Source organism: Sinocyclocheilus rhinocerous, unplaced genomic scaffold (assembly GCF_001515625.1).
Source record: "Sinocyclocheilus rhinocerous isolate Xijiao unplaced genomic scaffold, SAMN03320098_v1.1 scaffold1215, whole genome shotgun sequence".
Lineage (NCBI taxonomy): Eukaryota > Metazoa > Chordata > Actinopteri > Cypriniformes > Cyprinidae > Sinocyclocheilus > Sinocyclocheilus rhinocerous.
Genome location: NW_015628913.1, coordinates 531789 through 554698, shown reverse-complemented (window position 1 = coordinate 554698; position 22910 = coordinate 531789). Strand labels below are relative to the sequence as shown.

The following is a 22910-nucleotide window of genomic DNA, read 5'->3' as shown; positions in this document are numbered from 1 at the left end:
CATTTTTTATTTATTTTTTTGTTTTGTTTGTTTGTTTGTTTTTTCTTCTCTTGAAAGAGAACAGTAATTTGTCCTGGCCTTAGAGAGCTCTAAAGCCTTTCTCTGACAGAATAATCCACCAGGATCCAGCCACTGCCGATAGGCCAGAACATGCCAAGTCTTCCCTCCTTTGTGTGTGTTTTGTGTGAATGTTCACTAACTCTTAGAGCTGGTTTTCGAGCCTGGGCTTAAAATTGAGGCGTCCTACTGATCCCAGACTCCATTACAGTGTTAAAGTGTGACAGCTCAATGCTGAGGATGCCTTTAAGACGGCTGTTTTCACACATATCTGGACTTGTTGCATCCTTTTTTGGAAAGGTGGAGATTTTGTGTGTGTGTGTGTGTCAAGAGGATGTTTTTAGGGATATGCTGTGATTTTTCGCACACAGTGACCAATAGATTAATTATGGCGAAGTTGTAACTAAAAGAAAGACAAACAACACTTTAGATGCCTTGTTTATTGACTATCAAAGCAGAATTTTTATCAACTCTTTTTTCGTCAAAATAGAAATCATATTTGTCCCAAGGAAAATATCTTTTGTAAAAATTTCCAATCAGCCCAGACACGCTGAGCAGTCCGTTCTTGTTCCATCATCCTCACAGTACGAGTCTCCTGCACTATGTCCCTTTACACCCAACATGAACTACCGGAAGGGGTGGGAGCGTATATTTGGCAGTTGCGCTATGCTTATGAGGATAGCTGTTGTTTTAGCAGGGCCGAGTGAATGTGTGTGTGAGCTGCGTGTGCATGGTCTGACTCATTTGCCTGTGATTTGTATTGAGGAGTGGGCAAATTGAACCTGAGTGTTGGTCGTGCTTAATTGTCGTCACCAATTAGTGCATTGTTGAAAGCCACAATGGCTCCACTGTAGCGAGGGGAACGTTTCCTTTGTGCCTCTCCAGTGGCCCACAGGGCAGTCAAGACTCATTTAGGACTAACAACAAGGGGCCAGAAATGGCATCAGAAAAAGACAACAAAAGGGCGGTTTAAGGAGAAAAAGACGACGGCAGAATGGAGGCAGGAGGGGTGGAGACAATAGTGACATGGGATGGAGCACCAGGGTCCGTTTTTTTGTGAAAAAGGGGTTAGAATGTCTGATTCAACCCTCTGGTTCCCTAACGTCCACCTGCCGCACAAAGACACGAACCCGCGCAATCAGCGCTGAGCAATAACAAGTCTCGACTTCAGTTGTCATTTCTCAAGTTCTGTTTTTTTGTTTTTTTTTGTTTGTATGTTTGGGATCTTTTCATGCATAGTTATGTTACACACACATTTTGTCCTTAAATATTGATATGTAGTAATCAAGCTATACTTGTGATTTCATTTTATGTACAAAACTGTAGGGTAGACTGAGTACATTTGGGACATGTGATTTTTTGCTCCACACATGCGTATTAGCATTCTCTTTGATCATGGAAAATTTGAAAGGCGTGCATCTTTCCACTCCAAAGATATAGGCAAACGTTTTTTTTCCAAGGTAAGATTTTCATTTCACCATGTCCCTTCCACAATGAATAGCTTTTTATCCTTTTATGACTTAAACTTCACCTATATCATTGCAAACGTTACTCTGTGCTCTAAAAATAGACATATTTTATGATATTGTGCCATGCAAGGTCTTTGCATAATCTAGAGAAACATGTGAGTATGCGAGTAAATATACACACAATATATTATTATGTGTTCATACAAGTTATATGGACAATTAAACCACAAATGAAAATGTGTCTTTGCATGAAATAAAATATCAAACTAAGTCCTATTTGTTTAATATTTATGAAAAATACGTTTTTTTAGGTTTTATCTAAATATATAAAAATACAGTTCAAACGTTTGTGGACAGTGTAAAAAATGTAAAAATACAGAATGTTTTGAGTAATGGGTTTAGGTTTAGGGGTAGGTTTATAGAATATACAGGTATGTAGAGGAATAAAATATACTGTCTGTACAGTATAAAACCACTACACTTATGGAATGTCCATATAATGTTATAGAAATACCTGTATGTGTGTGAGTGAGAGAGAGAGAGAGTGTGTGTGTGTGTATATGTGTGTGTGTGTGTGTGTGTGTACTGGTATATATGGTTTATGGGGACACAAATATGTATAATGACATGGGTACTACAACATAAACATGGTAAAACAACAGGCTTAAAAAACATACAAAACTGAGTTTTATGAAATTCAAAAATTGCCAGTAGTTTTCTGTAAGGGGTAGGTTTAGGTGTAGGGCGATAAAAAACTGTTTGTACAGTATAAAAAACATTACGCCTATGGAGAGTCCCCGTAAACCACAAATTAAAGTGTGTGTATGTGTGTGTGTGTGTGTTAGGCAATGTAGTCAGTGAGTGGACTTTATTTTTTGTGTCTGTTTTTGTTGTTTTCCATGACAATTTACATTGTTATTTTTACTGTTATGTTTACGTTTGTACTGTTTGCCATATCTTTTCTAGTGTTAAATATTTTGTCCCTATATTGTTTAACTGAATCTGAATTAAATAAAGCGAATAAATAAATCTGAATTTTTAAAAAAAAATTGCACAACTGTAATTTATTACATTTGCAATAAATGGTTAGCCAGCTTTAGAGCATTAAGAATCGGTGTCTCAACTGTACCATGGTACTGTTTCAACTGTACCCATAGGGTACAGTTGAGACAAAAATGCACCTTATGTTTATGAGCTACTTGTGGAAAATATAAACTACTTATGGCTATTATTAGTTTATGATATTTTAGTACATAAGCAAAAGAAATATGTGAAAAATCACTTCATTTCATTTCGGCATCTAGTTTTTGTGTAGTGATGAAAAAAGCAGAAAGTGTCTTTACTGTACTCAGTCTACCCAACATTGTGTGTTCATACAAGTTATATGGACAATTAAACCACAAATGAAAATGTGTCTTTGCATGAAATAAAATATCAAACTAAGTTCTATTTGTTTAATATTTATGAAAAATATGTTTTTAGGTTTTATCTAAATATATAAAAATACAGTTCAAACGTTTGTGGACAGTAAGTTTTTGAAAAAGTCTTATACTCACTCACCAAGGGTGCATTTATTTGATAAAAACTCAAAATAACTGTTTTCTATTGTAGCATATTTTCAAATGTAATTTATTCCTGTGATGACAAAGCAGAATTTTCAGTATCATTACTCCAGTCTTCAGTGTCACATGATCCTTCAGAAATCATTCTAATATGCTGATTTGGTGCTAAAAAATATTTCTTAATTTCTTTTTTATTATCAATGCTGAAAACAGTTACTGCTTAATATTTTTGTGGAAACCATGCTAATTTTTCAGGAGTTTTTCGTGAACAGAATGTTCAACAGCATTTATTTATTTTATTTTTATGTATTTTTTATTTATGTATATATTTATTGTAAAAGTATAAAAGTCTTTACCATCATTTTTTATCAATTTGATCAATAAAAGTATATATAATAGTTTCATATTTATTTTATAAAATATGAAATAATGATATAATAATTATAAATATCGTTTATACGTATCTTTTTATTTTTATTTTAACTGCTGCAGTTTTACACTGGTACAGCGGTACATCATCATGTTGTTCAAATTGACTTATTTTTAGCATTACGCTGTTAAAAAAAGCTTTTCCATTTCCATATCCTATCACTGTACTTCAACAAAATACAACAAAAGCATCCCATATCATATCATCTTCTCGTGACAGAGACAGGAAAGCAAATGCAGATGAGAAAAGGTCAATTTGGTGAGATTGCATCACATTGGCATTGTGTATGAATTGTCCGTCCACACACAGACATGGAGAGTCGATTATCAGATAAAAGCATTTGCCCAAACACGGGTTCAGGCATGTAAAGAAAGAGAGGAGGGAGTGGAAAAACCAACCACCATGGGATATTTTCATGCCCAGGAGACATCACAAAATAAAACAGACGGCTAGTGTGCACCACACCTCATCACGCTTCAACATCATTTGATGTTGACAACGCTCTACTGCTCAACTAAAGTAAATCCAAACTCCACTTATCTAGAGCATGACTGAGACTGATTTTAATCAGGTTATATTTCCTCTCTGTATCACTATTTCAACAAACTAGCTAAGTACTTTAGATACAAGTATGCATACTAGCAGTTTCCCTTGCATGGCCTAACATACCATGGACACAGTATACAGAAAGGAAGTCAGTCGGCGCTCATGTGACTCCTTAAGGTGGAGTTTTGGAGTTAATGTTTGACAATATGCGTAGGTAACCTATGAGACAGGTGCACAAATGGCTGGAAAGATTGATTCGGTTACCATAGCATTTAAGACACAATCAAACATCTCGAGCGTTACAAGGAAAACAATGCAATCAGCCATATGTGGCCTCGTCTGTCTCAATGATTGATTCCTAAGCAAGTCTGTGGCATGTAGAGTTCTGTTTACTCTCGTCTTCTCAGACTTTCTGTGAGCTGATGTCATCTAAGTGTTAATCAAGCATTTGAAACACCCAACGGAGAAGCCGGATTGGTCACTTGCACTTTTAAACACACACATATACTGGCACACACCCTGTGAGACCTTTGGACTTATAGATAGAAAGCTGTGAGATTACAGAATACTGAATCAACAATGTGTGTGTGTGTTTGTGTGTGTGTGTGTGTGTGTGTGTGTGTGAGAGAGAGAGAGAGCCACCCTACTGAGAAGAATTCCTAAACATGCTTCCTGTCTGAGTAAGTGAACGGAGGAGTTTGTATAGCACCAGTGCAGACGTGTAGGGAATGGGCAATAGTTTATCACACCTCTCTCTTAATAGCACAATAATTTAACTGTACTTTATCAGTATTATATACTATACTGTACATACAGTGGTTCCCAGAAGTAGTAACTTTACTTTCTAAGTGATTTTTTGCAATGACTTTGAACCAGCTGTTCCCAAAGTGATTTCTAGAGGATGTGTGACAAGTTCACATAGGTCTAGTTCATCACATTAACTATGAACATGATCCACTAACATTTGACAACCTGGGTATCTTAATTTTGAATGGTATATCTATTATATTATCATTTTTAAAAACTTATCTTTTAAACGTCTTTTTAAGAAATATTTTGCTTGGAAAGTGTTAGTGCTGTTTTTCTTAGAAATAAATGTCAGGTTAGATTTTTTTTTTTCATGTTATTCAATGCTATTTATACATTTTTAAGTTAAGCTGACAATGTTATTTTAGTATTATTAACATAATATTCTAGTATTAATTAATGGCTTTTATTTTTATATTTTCAGTTTTCATTTTAATTTTAGTTTAAGTTTTAGTGATTCTGTTACATGCTTAGTCAGTTTTTTAAATATTTCTATTTAACTTTGTTTTTATTTCTGTTTTAGTAATTTTAGTATGTCAACTTAAAAACTTTTTTTATAGGCAACATATTTAATTTTATGAAACGTTTTTAAGTATTTCTAATAAGTAATAATTCTATTTTTCAGAAAATTTCAGAAAATGATTTTTATTGGATTTATTTTTTACTATTTAGTTAATCACTAATATGGTAAAAGTGTTTAAACCATTTACAGAATCATGGAACCACAAATCAGTCATTCAGATTTACAGCTGTAGGTCCAGTGCTTTACCACAAAACAGGACAAAAACAAACATCACCTTATTTGGACTCGTTTTATTTAGTTGATGATTCCAAACATCACAAATATGGAAACAACGTCTGAACTCTGACCTAGAGATGGCATCCTAGTGCACACTAGCTGTTCACAAAAAGAGTATCAGTATGGCAAGGTGCTCCTCTCTGTTGCTTTCTTTGTCTCGTCGAGTGCGTGAGTGATTAAGCTTGCGTTAGGAGTCATTATCTGAGTGTCTGCACAGCTCCGTCTGTCCTGAATGGGCCCAGTGGGTAAACACAAACGTAATACAGGATACACTTGCACAAGAGACTCAAGGCCTTTTCATAGCCACACACACACACACACCAACACACTCGCCAGTGCCATTCACTGACTCCACTGACTAATTTAAACATCCTCATTACGGTTAAATGAGTAACATGTGGCATATTCCCAGTATTTTTTAACTAACATAAATGTACATTTTGTTGATCTGTTAAGCCATTGTTCTAGTATGCCTAACCAGTGTAACTATCACATTTTTTTTTGTGATAAAAAACTACTAAAAAACAGTGTAACTATCACAATTTTTTTTCAATTTAGGGTGGAAACCATGCCATTGTTCAAGTCTCATTAAATTATTAAAAGCTTAATTTCACACAATGATATGAATAACGACACCTGTTACACATCATTTTTAAAAACTTATCTTTTAAACGTCTTTTTAAGAAATATTTTGCTTGGAAAGTGTTAGTGCTGTTTTTCTTAGAAATAAATGTCAGGTTAGATTTTTTTTTTTCATGTTATTGAATGCTATTTATACATTTTTAAGTTAAGCTGACAATGTTATTTTAGTATTATTAACATAATATTCTAGTATTAATTAATGGCTTTTATTTTTATATTTTCAGTTTTCATTTTAATTTTAGTTTAAGTTTTAGTGATTCTGTTACATGCTTAGTCAGTTTTTTAAATATTTCTATTTAACTTTGTTTTTATTTCTGTTTTAGTAATTTTAGTATGTCAACTTAAAAACTTTTTTTATAGGCAACATATTTAATTTTATGAAACGTTTTTAAGTATTTCTAATAAGCAATAATTCTATTTTTCAGAAAATTTCAGAAAATGATTTTTATTGGATTTATTTTTTACTATTTAGTTAATCACTAATATGGTAAAAGTGTTTAAACCATTTACAGAATCATGGAACCACAAATCAGTCATTCAGATTTACAGCTGTAGGTCCAGTGCTTTACCACAAAACAGGACAAAAACAAACATCACCTTATTTGGACTCGTTTTATTTAGTTGATGATTCCAAACATCACAAATATGGAAACAACGTCTGAACTCTGACCTAGAGATGGCATCCTAGTGCACACTAGCTGTTCACAAAAAGAGTATCAGTATGGCAAGGTGCTCCTCTCTGTTGCTTTCTTTGTCTCGTCGAGTGCGTGAGTGATTAAGCTTGCAGGATCATGGTCTGTATGAAATGCACTCACACAGTTGGAAGAAAGTGTGCTCCTGATCTGGAATGAAACTTCACTGTGATTTACAACCTTGTGGACTGTGGACATGCTGCTGGAGCAATTAAGGTTTCCTTTTGGGATTTCTTCTTTCCTAAACAAAGCAATAAATTTGAAAAAAGAAAGGAAGGAAGGGGGGAAAACCTGAGCCAAGAAAATACTCAAGAATTGAAATTCATAGTTTTTCAGTATGAGGAAACCTGCAGATAAGCATCATTTCATCATGGAGACCTCAGGGATGCACCTGGTTGGATTTTGGCTGCACGTTCTGCTGCTGTCTAGGCTTGGCGATGCTGCTTCTAAGGATATAGTGTGTGAGCCAATCACTGTACCGATGTGCAAAGGGATCGGATACAATCACACCTATATGCCCAACCAGTTCAATCATGACACCCAGGATGAAGTCGGCTTGGAAGTGCACCAGTTTTGGCCACTTGTCCGGATCCGTTGCTCCCCAGACTTGCTTTTCTTCCTGTGCAGTATGTACACCCCCATCTGTCTTCAGGACTACAAAAAACCTCTACCGCCTTGCAGATCCGTGTGCGAGAGGGCTAAGAGGGGTTGCTCTCCCCTCATGATTCAGTATGGGTTTGAGTGGCCGGAGCGGATGAGTTGTGAGCAGCTGCCTATGCTGGGCGACACCGATCGGCTTTGTATGGACAGGAACAGCAGTGAGACCACAACTCTATCACCTCCTTTCCCCAAACCCACTCCCAAAGGAACGCCTAGACATAGAGCCACTGCAAAATCTGCTCCGCCGCAGAAGTGTGACCGTGAGTGCCATTGTCGAAACCCCCTAGTGACAATTAAACAGGATGCACATCCTCTCCATAACCGGGTACATACTGGCTCTCTACCCAATTGTGCTTTGCCTTGCCACCAACCCTACTTTTCCCTGGATGAGCATGCCTTTACAACCTTTTGGATCGGCCTGTGGTCGGTGCTGTGCTTTGTCTCGACGCTCACGACTGTGGCCACTTTCCTCATCGACATGGAGCGTTTCAAATATCCAGAGCGGCCGATTATCTTCCTGGCTGCTTGTTATCTGTTTGTGTCGCTGGGGTACATTGTGCGACTGCTTGCAGGCCATGAGCGGGTAGCTTGCGAGGGCTCCGGCAACCAACAGCACATCCTCTTTGACACCACGGGTCCAGCCCTTTGCACGCTAGTTTTCCTGCTCATATATTTTTTTGGAATGGCCAGCTCCATCTGGTGGGTGGTGCTTTCCTTCACCTGGTTCCTGGCAGCAGGAATGAAATGGGGGAACGAGGCCATCTCGGGTTACTCGCAGTACTTCCACCTTGCTGCTTGGCTCGTCCCTAGTGTCAAGTCCATCGCTGTCCTGGCTTGGAGTTCGGTGGATGGAGACCCCGTGGCTGGGATCTGTTACGTCGGCAACCAGAGTTTGGAGAGCCTACGTGGCTTCGTATTGGCACCACTGGTCGTCTACCTCTTCACTGGCTCCCTCTTCCTTCTGGCCGGATTTGTTTCACTCTTCCGGATCCGTAGCGTCATTAAACAGGGCGGCACCAAGACAGACAAGCTGGAGAAGTTAATGATCCGGATTGGGCTCTTCACTGTCCTGTACACCGTGCCCGCAAGTATTGTGGTGGCTTGCCTAGTGTACGAGCAACATTACAGGCCAGGTTGGGAGCGGGCCCTGGCCTGTTCTTGCCCGTCCGAGCGCCAGCGGCTCGGCATGGGGCCGGACTATGCCGTCTTCATGCTGAAATACTTCATGTGTCTTGTAGTAGGCATTACCTCAGGTGTTTGGATCTGGTCTGGGAAGACTCTGGAGTCCTGGAGACGCTTTGTGGCACGGTACCGCCCCTGTAGGACCCAGAAGCCACCTGTATCAGGCTCATCCATGTACAGTGAGGCGAATACCGCTCTCACAGCCCGAGCCGGAACAGCACCCACTGGGACCTATCACAAATCAGCACCCTCATAACACGTCTGAACATTGGCCAGAAAACCCTGGTCCATTATAAACCCTACAACTGTCAAACGAGTGAAGCATGAAGTGTGCAGGTCATGACTCTGAATGAGCAGGTGTCTGTTCGACCTGATGGATTGAACGAATATATTATGAAGGATTTTTACAGGCTATTGGTTGTTTAATTGTAGTCAAGTTCTTCTTATTCACTGGTCTAATTTGCAGAGCAATGAACATGTTGATACTTTGTGAGAAAAAGAGAATTTGTCTGCTTTACAATTGTTGCAAGCATCTTGATGAATGATGGAAAAAAGATCTGAGAAGGTTAATACTTGATATGAGTCCAGATGAATTGAGGGGTTTGTGGAGATATTTTATTTATTTGTGTATTCTTGTAAATATGCTATTCAAAAACTTTGTGATATCTCAGATAACAGTCACTCTGTTGTGTTTGTGACTTTATTGGCATTTTACAGGATGTCAGTAGGATCATCTCCGGTCTTCTAATTTACAAATGTGTTTTAAGGTAGGACGTGCTTTCATGTGTTCTCTGTAAAAAAACAAAAACAATTTCAGCTTATGCGGTGCAAGTGGAGGAAGAAAGCCAGTCTAGTGAAGAAGCAGTTCACATTCACCTAAAGTTGTTGCAGGCAGTTCTGCACAGGTTAATGCTCACCGAATGTTCTTCAGTGTCCCTCAGCAGCCACTTATCAAAGCCATCTCCCCACTGATAATAGATTGTTGGTTAGCGTCTATTGGGCAGTGTTAAATGATAGGATGTGTATGTACCATCTATAGAGTTGTTTGAAGAGTCTGTAGGTCTATTGTGTGAGCTTGACTTCCCTCTTGTGGTCAATGGTTCAATTTTCACGAGGTTCAGGTGTTAACCAGCAGTCATTCTAGGTTTGTTGAATAGAACTTGTTTTTTTTTTTGGGCAAGGCCAAATATTAACTGGTTTCAAAATGTGGAACTACATAATTTCTTTTGGTCTGTTCATTTCCTTGTCAAGCCTCATGATCCCGTCTTTGGTTATTTTATTAACCATTGTAATAAAAATGTAAATATGTCATTTCACCTTATTTGTGTTTCGAATCAGAAAACCAGTGTTGGCTATGCACTTTTAGCAGATAGAATCTGTAAATGTTGTTTTTGTAGTTCTGTGTGAAATCTTTCAGTGGAGCATTAAGGTGTAAATGTAAGCATTGTTTGGCTACTTTTTACGGTCCAAGCTGTTGTAGAAGTAACATTTCCTGTGTAGTCTTTAAAATGCCTCACAATTTTGCTGCATGTCTGGTTGTGTGTATATACTCGTTTGGCTCTATTCGTATGTAAATCTTGTAGAAGACATGTCCTTTTATGAGTCCAGACTGCAACTCTGTACATATGTTTTGTAAAAGATATGAAATACAGTGCTACAATTTTAAAGAGATTTTTAGATATTTATGAAAAGTGTCTTTTAAACATGTTTCTTTTGTTTCTCTTACTGGTAGAGAATAAAAGTGAGGAGCAATTTGTGAACCTGCAAGTCAAACGTTTGGTCTATTATTAATTATGCTTTTATTTTTTCTGCTGTTTTGGAGAAGAAAAAAAAACAATTCACCCAGTTGATATAAAAAATAAAATCCCACTGAGTGCGTCAAATCATTTTTACTTTTCTGATGTTTTGTTAGTAGAAAGCTATCCATTTTAGATTTTTTTTAAAGGCATTAAAAACCTGCACTTTATTCATATATTATTTATATATTTACATTTACACAAATACGGTTCTAACAAATTTAATTAGCCCTTATTGTGAAAGAAAGAGCTGTAAGTGTTAAAATCCCTGGATTAATTTTTCAGTGTAATGCAACAAAAACAAACCACCATTTTGACAGTTTGGAGTGACCTTGTAAAACATTCTTCAAACATAAATTCAGGCATGTTACATGATTAGTGTTTATTTAAAATACTCCATCTGCAAATGATTTTAATTAAAAACTGACAGTTCACAGCTAGTAGCCTACATAGTAAGCAAAAAACAAACAAAAGAAACCATTTAGTCTGTTTTTGTCTCTATGGTGTTCTGCAACGGTTGGGTAAGGTGTAAGATCTTTCGGGGTGGCATAATGTCACAGCCAAAGGTGGGGCAAAGAATGAGTTTTGTCCATTCAACTTAGTCTTGGAGTGGCCATTGTTCCAAGAAAAAAAGCTCTAGGAAAGAACGGCATTGGATCTGCGGATGCCCACTAGGTTGTCTGCACTGAATGATCTCCTCATGGCCACTCTGCTCAGATCCTTGTACTTATCCTCACATAGTCTTGAGATAGCCTTTGAAATAAAGAACAAATTATATGAGAACGCTTGTAATTAAACTGACCCATTAGAAAAAGTAGTATGACTTGAGTACATTTTTTAGGTATGCTGCCCACCTCTAATTTCTGTGCTCGTTCGTTGCTCAATGGTTCCAAAGGAAAGCTCAGGTTGTTGTCGTCTGCTAAAGAGCGCAGGTCAAAGTAATACTTGGCGTAGACGCTGGCCGGCACGTTAATGTTAAACTGTAGCAGCTCCAGAAAATGTCTTTCCATCTCATTCCTAAAAAAAAGGATTGTGAGATTCACTGAGTCAGGAGTGTCTTTTCTGATTTAAAATCACAGACAATAGTACCAATGTAAATAATGCCAGATACAACCAGATATTAAAGAAGACAGATTTAAAAAAAAAAAAAAGAGCAACATGAAAACTATACAATCCATTACTGGCAAAGCTAAATTTTTCAAAATTTTCATTAGTCTTCAGTGTCACATGATTCTTCAGAGAAATCATTCTAATATGCTGATTTGGGGGGGTGTCAGTCGCTAGGGGCAACAAATGGAGTGGGCGAGAGCCTGGGCCATTGTTGAGGAGTCTGAGAGCACTTGAAGCCCGCCAGCCCAGAGGCTCACAAAGACTGCTTCAATGAAAGGGATGAAAATAGAGCGAAGGGGCAGAGAGGAGAGAAGAGGGCCATGGCCTTTAACATACACAATCACGTAGAACAGACACATACACACACAAACCCTGTCTGTGTCATTTATATGGATATTGAGACATGAGAACAAACAAAAAAAACAAGGTTTTGAAGTGTGTCGCTTCATTTTTTTGAAAGTCGTGCACGCTTGTTTCAAGGGATATGGGAAGTTGTGAGGTATGTAGGAGTTGTAGACTGGAATGAGTTGGCAGAGGAGTGAAGTGACACCGGGTACTGTCTCCTTACTGCAACACATATTGGATTTTGGATGGTGCGTTGATGTATCACAACAAGACGTTTTGTTCTAGATTATTTTGACCGTACAAATGAGCTGTAACATTTCAGCGGAACACACAGTGACTATATTATCTCACTCACATGTCCTCAACAGTGATGTCTTTGAGGATCTGACAGTAGTCGACGTTCCACACGGCCTGATCGTCCCAGACTTTCGAGGCCAGTAGGATGGCTCCCAGAACAATCCTCTTCCAGTTAGACGGGCAAATGTCCAGCTCGGCATACGTCAACAGCCTCTCCAAATATACCTGCAGCAAAGACAGTGGACATGTATGTGCTCAAAAGATGCTTCTTACAAAGGTAACTTGCGATATGGCATCATTCTGTGCAAATTAGAATTAAAATACTGGAAACTCTTTATGATAACATTTAGTTCATTTACACTAGCTGATGTGTTACTTATGAAATAACAATTAATAATACTTTTACAGCATTAAATAATTTCAGAAAGAAATAAGGAATTTGTCTTGATGTTAATTAATCTAGGTTAATCTTTCATAATTATACATCGTCCATCACAACTAACATAGTTATCTGACATATTTATATTAAACTGTAAATAACATATCTGCACACTAATAACATATCTGTACATTTATCTAAACAATTAAATTTTTCCCTATACTTCTATTTCTGTATATAGTACATTAATGTTTTAAATTTTTTTATTTACATTTTTTTTTATATTAGTGTTATATTGCATCCCTACTGTGTTATTCCTATGTATGTCTGCACTATCATGTATGTCTGCACTATGTTTGTACTTTCTTCTACACTGGAAGCTCCTGTCGTCAAGTCAAATTCCTTGTGTGTGTAAACATCCTTGGTAATAAAGCTCTTCTGATTCTGATTCATGTTAATTTCTATATGCATTACAGTTCAAAATTTTGGGGTTGGCTACGTTTTTTTTTCATAGTATTTTTTTACTCGCCAAGGCTACATTTAGACTCTTGAACAGAGTTCATGTATTATAACTGAATCTAAATTAACAATGAGCATTAAGCTAGATTAATAAATGCTGTAAAAACTGTTGTTCATTGTTCATGATACCTAAAAATTTAACCTTATTGTACATTTTATCAAAATATTTGATTGTAAATAATCACGAGTTATTGGTTGTGAATCAGGTGAGGTGTGCTTAACATTATTTGCTTTAAGGTAAAAGGAAGAAGTTGGAATGGAGTCTGGACCAATACTGGCTAAACAAACACATGATGATTCAATCTCTGGTGCTCTGCTGTCCTCTAATGGACATCAGGAAAATGTACCTAAGCACCCCAATAAAAAACCAAACGCCCCTGCTTAATGTTAGACTCTATCTTTTTCTCATTGTACAGAATAAGCTGAAAGTGGAGCAGACCAGTCAGAAAGGCTGCCATTCTCTTACCAGAGTGACGATTGCACACTCGGCTGTGAGCTGTGCTGCACTGAACAGCGTCCGGACGAATCGATAGATGAGTTTGTGTTCGGGGTCTGTGCAGGAGTAATCATCAGGAACCTGCTCCCTCTGCCAAAGGTAGCATTTATACACATTATATGCTAATATGCTCAAAACTTCTAGCTCAACTTCAAGCTCAAATGCGTTTTATGGTTCATTTAATATAAGTGTAATGTTCATTAGTTACTTCTGAAGACTAAAACGGGGCAGTCGTGGCCTAATGGTAAAAGTCGGACTTGTAAACCAAAGGTCGCGGGTTCGAGTCTCTGTACCGCCAGTGTGTTCACGGTGTGTGTGTGTGTGTGTGTTTGTTCACTACTCACTGCTGTGTGTGTGCACTTGGATGGGATAAATGCAGAGCACAAATTACGAGTATGGGACTCCATACTTGACTACATGTCACTTTCACTTTTTAAAATGTCATTATGATGCCAAGACACCTTATACTATTACAAAGAGTCCCTGTCATTGTGACAAGAGGTAGAACATAAGCTAACCATATGGGATAAGAGTGAGAAAAAATAACTGACTTCTTACAAAGTGTATGTTGTATGTCAAGTCCCAAATAACAAAAGTAACTGACTGTTCACAAATGCTTTTCCAAAAATCCATTTCAAATGGATTTTAAACCACGTATGAATCAGATCAAATGTGCAAATCGGATTGCAGAACATTTTTTCTGCTCAGACTAAACAGCTAAACGGATTTGATGCACACAAAAAATAGATACTGCAGCCTGTCTGAACAAAATCAAATAGTGACTATAAAATGTGGAATTGTCCAACAGCTGCAGATGTTACTGAAAGCAAGAAAAATAAGAGGTTAACTTACAGATAAGGGGTGCATTTTTTCATCAAAGATGTCCAATGACTTATCGGAGTCCCTGAAATGGATTAATTAACATTTTTAAAATCACAGAACACATTTCAATTTTATAAGCAAAATCTTATCAAAATTTATAGGTCAAATGATTTGCTTGTGGGAAAGAACATAATGAAACATACCTGTTTTTAATGTGATAATAAATTGCTAATGTGACACTGGAAACAGAACAGAAAGGTGGTCAACATACAAACCAAAGCAAAATAAAACAAACAGTACTCTACCTTTTCATTTTGCTAATTATTTTTTCATGCATCAATGGTCTGTACTCATTATATAACTCATTAATGTCTATATTTTACTATAAATGATCATGTAGAAATAGTAAAAAAAAAAATTGTGTAATAAAACAGTGAACTGTCACCGACCATTTGATTGTGCTTTTCAGGTTGGGCTGACTAACGGTACTGTCATCAATGAATATCGTAGAGCAGGAGCTGTACTTCTTCGAAAGCAGACCAGGTGAGACCTTCAGAAAGAATGAACATTTAATACACTTACAACCATATAACCAAGCACAACCACAAAACAGACTCCATAACAGATTCACTCACATGGTTTATGTGATTGCTTTTCCTCCTGTCCCGTACTGAAAAAGAAAAAGGCAAGTTAAGCATTTCATTATCAAATATTGACAAGCTGTGCCAGTAGCCATTTAACAAAGTGACCTTCCAGCTATTAAAGGTATGGTCAGGACACTAGTTAATATGCAGCTGCTAACAAGGAAGTCAAATGAAATGATTAACTCGTTAGATGACAATTATTAGAAACACTCACCATCCGTCTGTGACTTGCTAAGGAAGATGGTGCTGGCACGGGCATGATCTGATGGGTTGGACTCTAAAGCCAGATCTAGAAGACAGATAATCAATCAATCAATCAATCAATCAACAACATATGGGCATCTAAGAATGAATGGAACATACTTGAATAGCAATAAAATATAAAACTTTCAAATTGTTAACATTACTCTTATTATTTCACATATACACTACCGTTTTTAGTTTTCAGCAGTTTTGGGTTAATCTGATTCTCTAATGTTTTTGAGTCTTAATGTTTTAAGTCTCTTACCCTCAACACGGATGTATTTATTTGATCAAAAATACAGTAAAAACAGTAATATTATGAGATGTTTTTTACAATTTGATAAAAAAAAATATATATATATTTTAACATATTATAAAATGTAATTTATTCCTGTGATGGAAAAGATGAATTTTCAGCAGTCATTACTCCAGTCTTCAGTGTCACATGATCCTTCAGAAATCATTCTAATACAATGATTTGGTGCTCAAGAAACATTTCTTATTATTAATCTTAAAGAATAATATTTTTAAAATGTCTTTACTGACACTTTAATGCATCATTGGTGAATAAAAGTATTAATTCTTTCAAAAATAAACAATAAATAAATAAAAATCTTACTGCCCACAAACTTTTGAACAGTAGTGTTCTTTCAGTATAGCATAACATTCTAATTTTCCTGTTCATTATATCTGCCCAATAACAAGGCAAATCCAAGAATACAATTTTAAAAAGAAGCTACAAGTGCACTGGTGGTGACATACATACAATAAATATCAATCTTTAAACTGAAACAACCCCCTATAATGGAGATAAGGTGGTATGTCGTCCTGCTCTGAGTGCTCTGATTGGCAGGGGCATGCTGTTACCCGCTCTGGCCACAGGAGTGAGAGGAGTGGGGGCACAATAAGCCTGTTGTATGCGCACTGCAAAAGAACAATGCGAGCTCACACCCGAGCTCCGCCCACACCGCCATGTGCCACAGAAGCCAATCCAACGAATCAAAACAGACCTTACCACACTTTACAGCATGAGCACACATTACAAACCATAACAGAGTCCCCTGGGAAAGACACATATTCAACTGTACCAAAATGGCGTTTATGTTTGTAAATTGTGTAAGTCTGTAACCATCACCTGTAAAAATATTCTACCCAAAGTGCTGTTCAGAACATTAGGATTGAGGATTTTGCCCAGGCCACTTCATTAAAAGGTGTCTTCAGCAGCCACTGGAATTAAATGGAGATAGGGTCAAAAGATTTGTGCCAGTGCTGCTAGGCTGTATAGTAAACACACTCCAAGGAGATGTTTGGACAGCTGCAACCATGTCATGGGAGCTACAAAACTGGCAGGAGGTGAAGCGCAGTTCAGGATACCCAGCTTTGGATGATTCTACAGTCTATGGCCCTAAACATACTTTAACAGTGGATCAAATGGCAAATCTTAATGCATGTAGTGTTCACAGCATTACCACAAGAGGCGCTGTACCTGCAAGTAGGCATTAGCATAAAATTTTCTTCTACTTCGAACTTTTCTGTTGCAGGTCAACAACTATGAAACAACAGTGTAAAGCAAGGTAGTTAAAGTTCATAAGATTGTAAGTTATAAATAGACTTTAGAACTAGCTACATGAAAACATGTTGATTCTGTTTAGTGGCAAAGATATTTAAAGATAACTCTAGCAAAATGTGATTTGAAGAGCCTATTATTGCTGGAATTCACCTTCAGGTTAAAATATGGTCACTGAAAAGCGCAGATATTTTACAAAGGACTAAAGGGACATCCAAACACGTACTCTAATAAATGAAAACCTCAGAGGCAGATCTTGATATTTTTCTCCAACCCAAAAACTCACAGCCATTTCCTACCGCAGGATATGAATGGCAAAGCAGAGTGAGAATGACAAGTCCAGATGAGTTGGGCAAACCTGAAGACTTATTTCTCAACCGAACTCTTGTTGGGGCTGAGGCCCATTCCTTCCCCTGAGAAATCGATGGACATGGGTGAGAGAGAATGCTGACTGATAGGGAGGTACAGGAACGCCTGGTGACAAGGCAGCTTTAGTCCAAGGGCGGCAAACTAGAGCCAATTTTATGTTCGCTAACTCAGTAATCAAACGCAAAGCTAACGTCACACTGCTGGCAATAACAAAAGCATTCTTTCTTAGTGGATCACACATAAAGATTAGACAAAAATCTTTAGGCTGTGTGTTATAGTGATTTTACTCCACCTCACTTGCATAAGTGCATAAGAACACTCCTTAACTGTGGTAAAAGCCCTGTAATGACCCATTAATTATTGCTTTAAAGGATTAGTTCAACAAAAACTACAAATTCTGTCATCATTTACTCACTCTCATGTTGCTCCAAACCTGTGTGACTTCTGTGGAAATACAGAAAGAAAGACCAGTCGCTCTCTTTGTTTTGTATTTTTGTTTTTTATGAAATACCCATTTAGCATACATTACCGTTCAAATTTTGGGGTCAGTAAGAATATGTAATGCTTTTAAAAGACATCAGTGCTCGCTGAGGCTGCATTTATTGTTAGGAAATACTATAAAAACAGTAATATTTTAAAGTATTATTACAAGTGAAATAACTGTTTTCTCTTATAATATACACCTGTGTATATATATATATATATTCATTATATTTTTATATATTTTCTGTTGTAATATATTGTAATATATTTTAAAATGTAATTTTTTGCTGTGATGTAGGGATGTAACGATTAACCGAGAGCCGGTTGAAAATCGATTCAAATACGTGACGAATCAAATCGGTTGAGATGCTAAACAAATCGCGATTCATTTAGGGGTAGTTTATGAATCCATGTCTGATTTTTATGCATAGTTTCACAAAACTGAAGTCAAACCATTCTGTTTTTGCTTAAAATTTCAAAATTATACAATCCAATTTGGATTAAAAACTGCTCACGTTGCATGTGTGCAGCATCTTTGTTTGGATCAAGATTAATTTTAATCTCTGATTTTAAATGGAAAGAGCACCAATCGTGAATCGAATCGTGAAATCAAAATCGTGAATCGAATCGCGAGTTGAGTGAATCGTTACATCCCTACTGTGATGGCAAAGCTGTATATTTTAGCAGCCATTACTCCAGTCTTCAGTGTCACATGATCCTTCAGAAATCATTATATTATGCTGAATTGGTGCTTCTTCTTCTTCTTATTATTATTATGTTGAAAACAGTTGTGCTGCTTAATATTTTTGTGGAAACAGTGATACAAAAGAACAGCATTTTTTTTATATAGATTTTTTTGTAACAATGTAAATGTCTTTACTGTCACTTTGTAACAATTTAATGCATACTTGCTGAATACAATGATTAATTTCTTTAAAAAAAGAAACAACCCAAAGATTTGAATAGTAGTGTATGTGCTGAACAACTGAGATTCATTCATTCCACAGGTCTCTAGAGCTCATGTACTCAACTGACACTCCCATTCTCCAACGCCAAAGTCAAAAATAACCCCTGGGGGTAGGGCCACCGTCCTCACTGAGGTGAGGAACACAGCTATAGTGTGGCGTAGCAGTGATTCCCAACAAGGGGTATGTGAACCTCAGATAGATTTCGTTTTACTTGCAAAAGAAAATTCACAACTTAATTTTCAGTGCTGCCTGTACAATAAAAATAAATCCTATCATATCAGCAGTGCTTATCTTTCTTGCATTTCGCCTCTTTTGTTTTGGTGGTAATTAAGGTGTATGTACCTATCGGCGAGTGAAAAATCGTGCTAAAATCGTGCAGTGTGAACTCGGCATAAGGTATAAAAAGATTGGGAAACACTGGCATAACACACTAAACCTCAAAGGGAACAAAACATGCCTCGTGGAGATTCCCAACAAGAGAGCGAGATAAGAAGAGAATGCAGCTGTCCCAAGATCTACATCACTGGGATGCCAGGAATACTACACATTTTTGAGTCTCTGCCAATTAAACTTAGAATCGTTTTTATTCTCATGTTCAACAGAATTCCAAATGAACAAAAACCTAGAATCACAAAGGATTAACCGCAGCCATAGTGGTGGAGTTTACACTGCTGTCATATGTGCTTTAAAAGATGAAGACATGTTGCTCTAAATACAGCACTGGAAGTTATTTGTGAGTGTGTGTGACTGACTATATGCATCTCCCCTGAGGGTAAAATAGCTCAGGCTAAATAAACAGCAATAAAGACTACAAACAATCCCAAGAGGCATCACACACATCCCAAATACTCACAGATATCCTTCCGAGATCTCCATAAACCTTGTTTCTTTCAATAACATTATTAAGTGTAGCTGATTACTATAATATGTAATTGTTATTCAGACCGAAATTGTCATAGGTCACCCACTTTCAGAGCAAACCAACAGCACTTAAATTGTTCAGCTCTAAACAGAAACCCGACCCGTGAGACGAGGAGGTCAAGGCATCGGATCACAGCAGTAGAGTTCCTCAAGACGCAGTGGCACACAAATGTGGAAACACAAGTATAGAATAGAATAGAATAGAATTTTGTCGTGACAGACCAACACTTGCAGGATTCAAACCTACATTTTGGTTAAAGTTATAGATTTAGTTCTTATTCTGGATAACCCCAAAACTGCACACTTTGGATGTCAACCTACTCGGACACATCCAGTTCAGACCTTGAAACTACTTCTAATAAACAGTAGATATAAATCAAGGGTGCTTAGTTTTGTTAGGGGAGATTCACCTCGAAAGTTAATTTCCAACACCTGTCTGTATCATTATCAAGTAAACATGAAGACCTTGATGAGCTAGTTCAGATGTGTTTGAGCAGGGTTAATCCAGAAGGTTGATTTCCACGAGTAGGACTGAGCAATCATGGTCTCGATCAGGGGTGTCAAACTCAATTCCTGGAGGGCCGGAGCCCTGCAGTGTTTAGATTCCACCCTAATTAAACGCACCTGATCCAACTAATCAAGTCCTTCAGGCTTATTTGAAAACTACATGGTATGTGTGGTGGAACAAAACTCTGCAGGGCTCCAGCCCTCCTGGAATTCAGTTTGACACCCCTGGTACTAGAACTTACCATCGGGCACCTCTCGGTCACTGATGTGCTGCAAGTATGGACCGGTGTCATCGCTCAGGTCTGTGTTGATCTGATAGTCCTCCAGACACTCCACCTGCCTGGATAGTTTGGGGCTTCCACTGGGGGACACGCAGCAGGTCACTGTATTTCCCATGATGATACACAAAAGTATGTGTTCTACCTGATCAGGTGTGTTCGTCTAGGCTGCTTCTGTCATCAAATGTGAATCAATGGATCCAACGAATGAACTCAAGCTAAATGAAGGTGCATGAAAGGCTGTAATGGACACACGGAGTCAGCATTTACTGCTGTGCTGTCTTGCTGCTCCAGACTCAAGAGGTATTTTACTGTCTGTGCCAGTCATATAACGGGACTCCATGCATTTAGAGACAGTGCGGCAGAAGACTTAAGGTTTTAACAACCGAGTAATCAATCCAACCGGATATAAAACAGGTGACTGACAGCATATCACTAGAAAATATCGGTCGGAGATCATTGAATACAGATTTGTTCTTTTAAATTAACAGCACATGCTAACTGCTAACAGCTAATATTGATACATTGTGAATAAGCGCGTTATTAGCCGCCGTGCTAACTGAAATAAACCATCCCTTTAACTCCGATTTAAATGTCCGAATGTGTCCTAAATTAAGCCGGTTTGGCGGTTCAAATCGGGAACAGATGGAATAGCCCCTCAAGAACAGACTTCCAAGCATTTATCCGTCATGTATAGGACAGATCTGTGTATCGGCTGAAACTCTGGATCCAATAATCACTCAAATCCTCAGGCCTTCGGGCCCGTAGCGAGAGAAAATTAGGCTTTTAACGCAGCAGATGAATAAAGTCCTGTCCGTTTACATGCGCCTAATTCAAACTCCGGTTTGTTTGGAGTTATTTAGATTTTGTCCACCGAGTCTCGTCGGAGAATCCCCTCGTTATCCCCTCCTCCTCGCCGGCCAGTGCAGCAGCAGCAGCAGCGATCCACTCCCCGCCACCACCGCCATCTGCTCCGAGTGACGCAGGTAAGGGCCCGCCCCTTTTCGACATTCCATCAATTACGATTGGATGAACTCCAAAACAAAATAAAGATCTGTTCAAGAATTGGTTATTCAAACTGTCAATCACGCCGGATAGCTAACGATTTAAACACCGCCCATTTACACCTCTTTGTGAATAGAATGAAATGGAACACTAGCGTACTGCAGTGTATCCTGTACAGTGCCTACAATTATTTTGAGAAATAGTACAAACTATGTAATGATAAACATTTCAAAAGTACTATGCATGTTTAACTCAACAAATGGTGTCCAGTTATCATCTCTGAAATAAAAATGGTTGGGTCATTTAATTTTTTTTTTTGGCAGTGGTATCCATCTACAACAGTAAACAAACCTTAAATACCAATAAAACATACAATTTGTGTGTGTATATGTATATATATTTGGAGTGGCCTTGTTTGCCACTACAATTCAAGAATGACATTTATTATAAAATTTTAATCTAATTTTGCTAAAAATAAATGTCAAATCTTGGAATATATCTACCAAATTAACATTCATTCATATATAATCACTTATATTAACCCAAAATATTCTGTTCATTGTGTGTATATGTGTGTATATATATATATATATTAAAATAAACAGAAAATTGTGGGTTAATATAATGCTTCAGACTTATTCAGGGGTCTCATGCAGCTCCCTACAGCATTTACTTTGAAACAATTTTCATTCAGAAATTGCTAGTAAATTACTAAATTTCTCAAATAATTACAAGGGAATGGAAGGTAAAACATTCAATTAAACGTACAATTTTAAAGTAGAAAGACTGAAATGGTATTTTCTTGTAAAACATACTCCAATAACCTTTATTTACAGCTTTGAAAAATCTTTTTTTACTTTACTTTTTAAGTTGTGCATTGCATTGCACTGTATTTCCAACCACAACACCCAGTGTGCAGTATTAGTATTTTATTAAAGATTTACATTTGTGTACAAAAGAGAGGTGGGGGAAACAACATGAAGTATACACAATTGTATTATAATAGTAACAAGAGTGCAACGCTTCTAAAAATGTAAGCCAAGTCACAGAGTATATACAATACACTTCTAAACTTTTGAAACACTATAAAATCCTACCAGTGCTGTACATAGTGTCCAAAAGGTGAAAGCTATCATACAAAAAGTGCATGATATGTTTGTCCAAAATGAGTGGGATCAAACATTGCATTAGATTGATTGGGTTTTTTGTATGCATGGAGACAAACACACATAGTAGAATATTTCAGAGTTCACTTTGGCCAGCATGGTAGTAGGTCAATCTCACTGCATAAGGGGTACATACAAGAGGAAAAAAA

The 22910-nt window shown here is 37.4% G+C and overlaps 2 protein-coding genes across 2 annotated transcripts; one reads left to right on the top strand and one right to left on the bottom strand.

The window, feature by feature from the left end:
* Positions 1-7104: 7104 nt before the first annotated feature.
* On the top strand, positions 7105-10686 carry LOC107738508 (frizzled-5-like). Its single transcript, XM_016550262.1, has one exon. The coding sequence runs from the start codon at positions 7342-7344 to the stop codon at positions 9100-9102; it is 1761 nt and encodes a 586-aa protein (XP_016405748.1). The 5' UTR covers positions 7105-7341; the 3' UTR covers positions 9103-10686.
* A 297-nt stretch (positions 10687-10983) lies between these two features.
* On the bottom strand, positions 10984-21576 carry LOC107738507 (cyclin-Y-like protein 1). Its single transcript, XM_016550261.1, has 10 exons — positions 20555-21576; positions 15469-15543; positions 15246-15280; positions 15060-15160; positions 14814-14849; positions 14641-14692; positions 13759-13878; positions 12453-12619; positions 11497-11659; positions 10984-11395 (listed from the first exon to the last, which is right to left on the bottom strand). The coding sequence occupies exons 1-10, from the start codon at positions 20706-20708 to the stop codon at positions 11279-11281; spliced, it is 1020 nt and encodes a 339-aa protein (XP_016405747.1). The 5' UTR covers positions 20709-21576; the 3' UTR covers positions 10984-11278.
* Positions 21577-22910: the final 1334 nt, after the last annotated feature.

What these genes read in the sequence shown, in the direction of transcription:
- LOC107738508 (XM_016550262.1), top strand. Translation starts at nt 7,342, where the DNA reads ATGAGGAAACCTGCAGATAAGCATCATTTCATCATGGAGACCTCAGGG.
- LOC107738507 (XM_016550261.1), bottom strand. Translation starts at nt 20,708, where the DNA reads ATGGGAAATACAGTGACCTGCTGCGTGTCCCCCAGTGGAAGCCCCAAA. An exon ending in TAGCAAGTCACAGACGGATG is followed by an intron (nt 15,281 to 15,468) that starts GTGAGTGTTTCT and finishes TTTCTTTTTCAG; the next exon opens with TACGGGACAGGAGGAAAAGC. An exon ending in AAAGCAATCACATAAACCAT is followed by an intron (nt 15,161 to 15,245) that starts GTGAGTGAATCT and finishes TTCTTTCTGAAG; the next exon opens with GTCTCACCTGGTCTGCTTTC.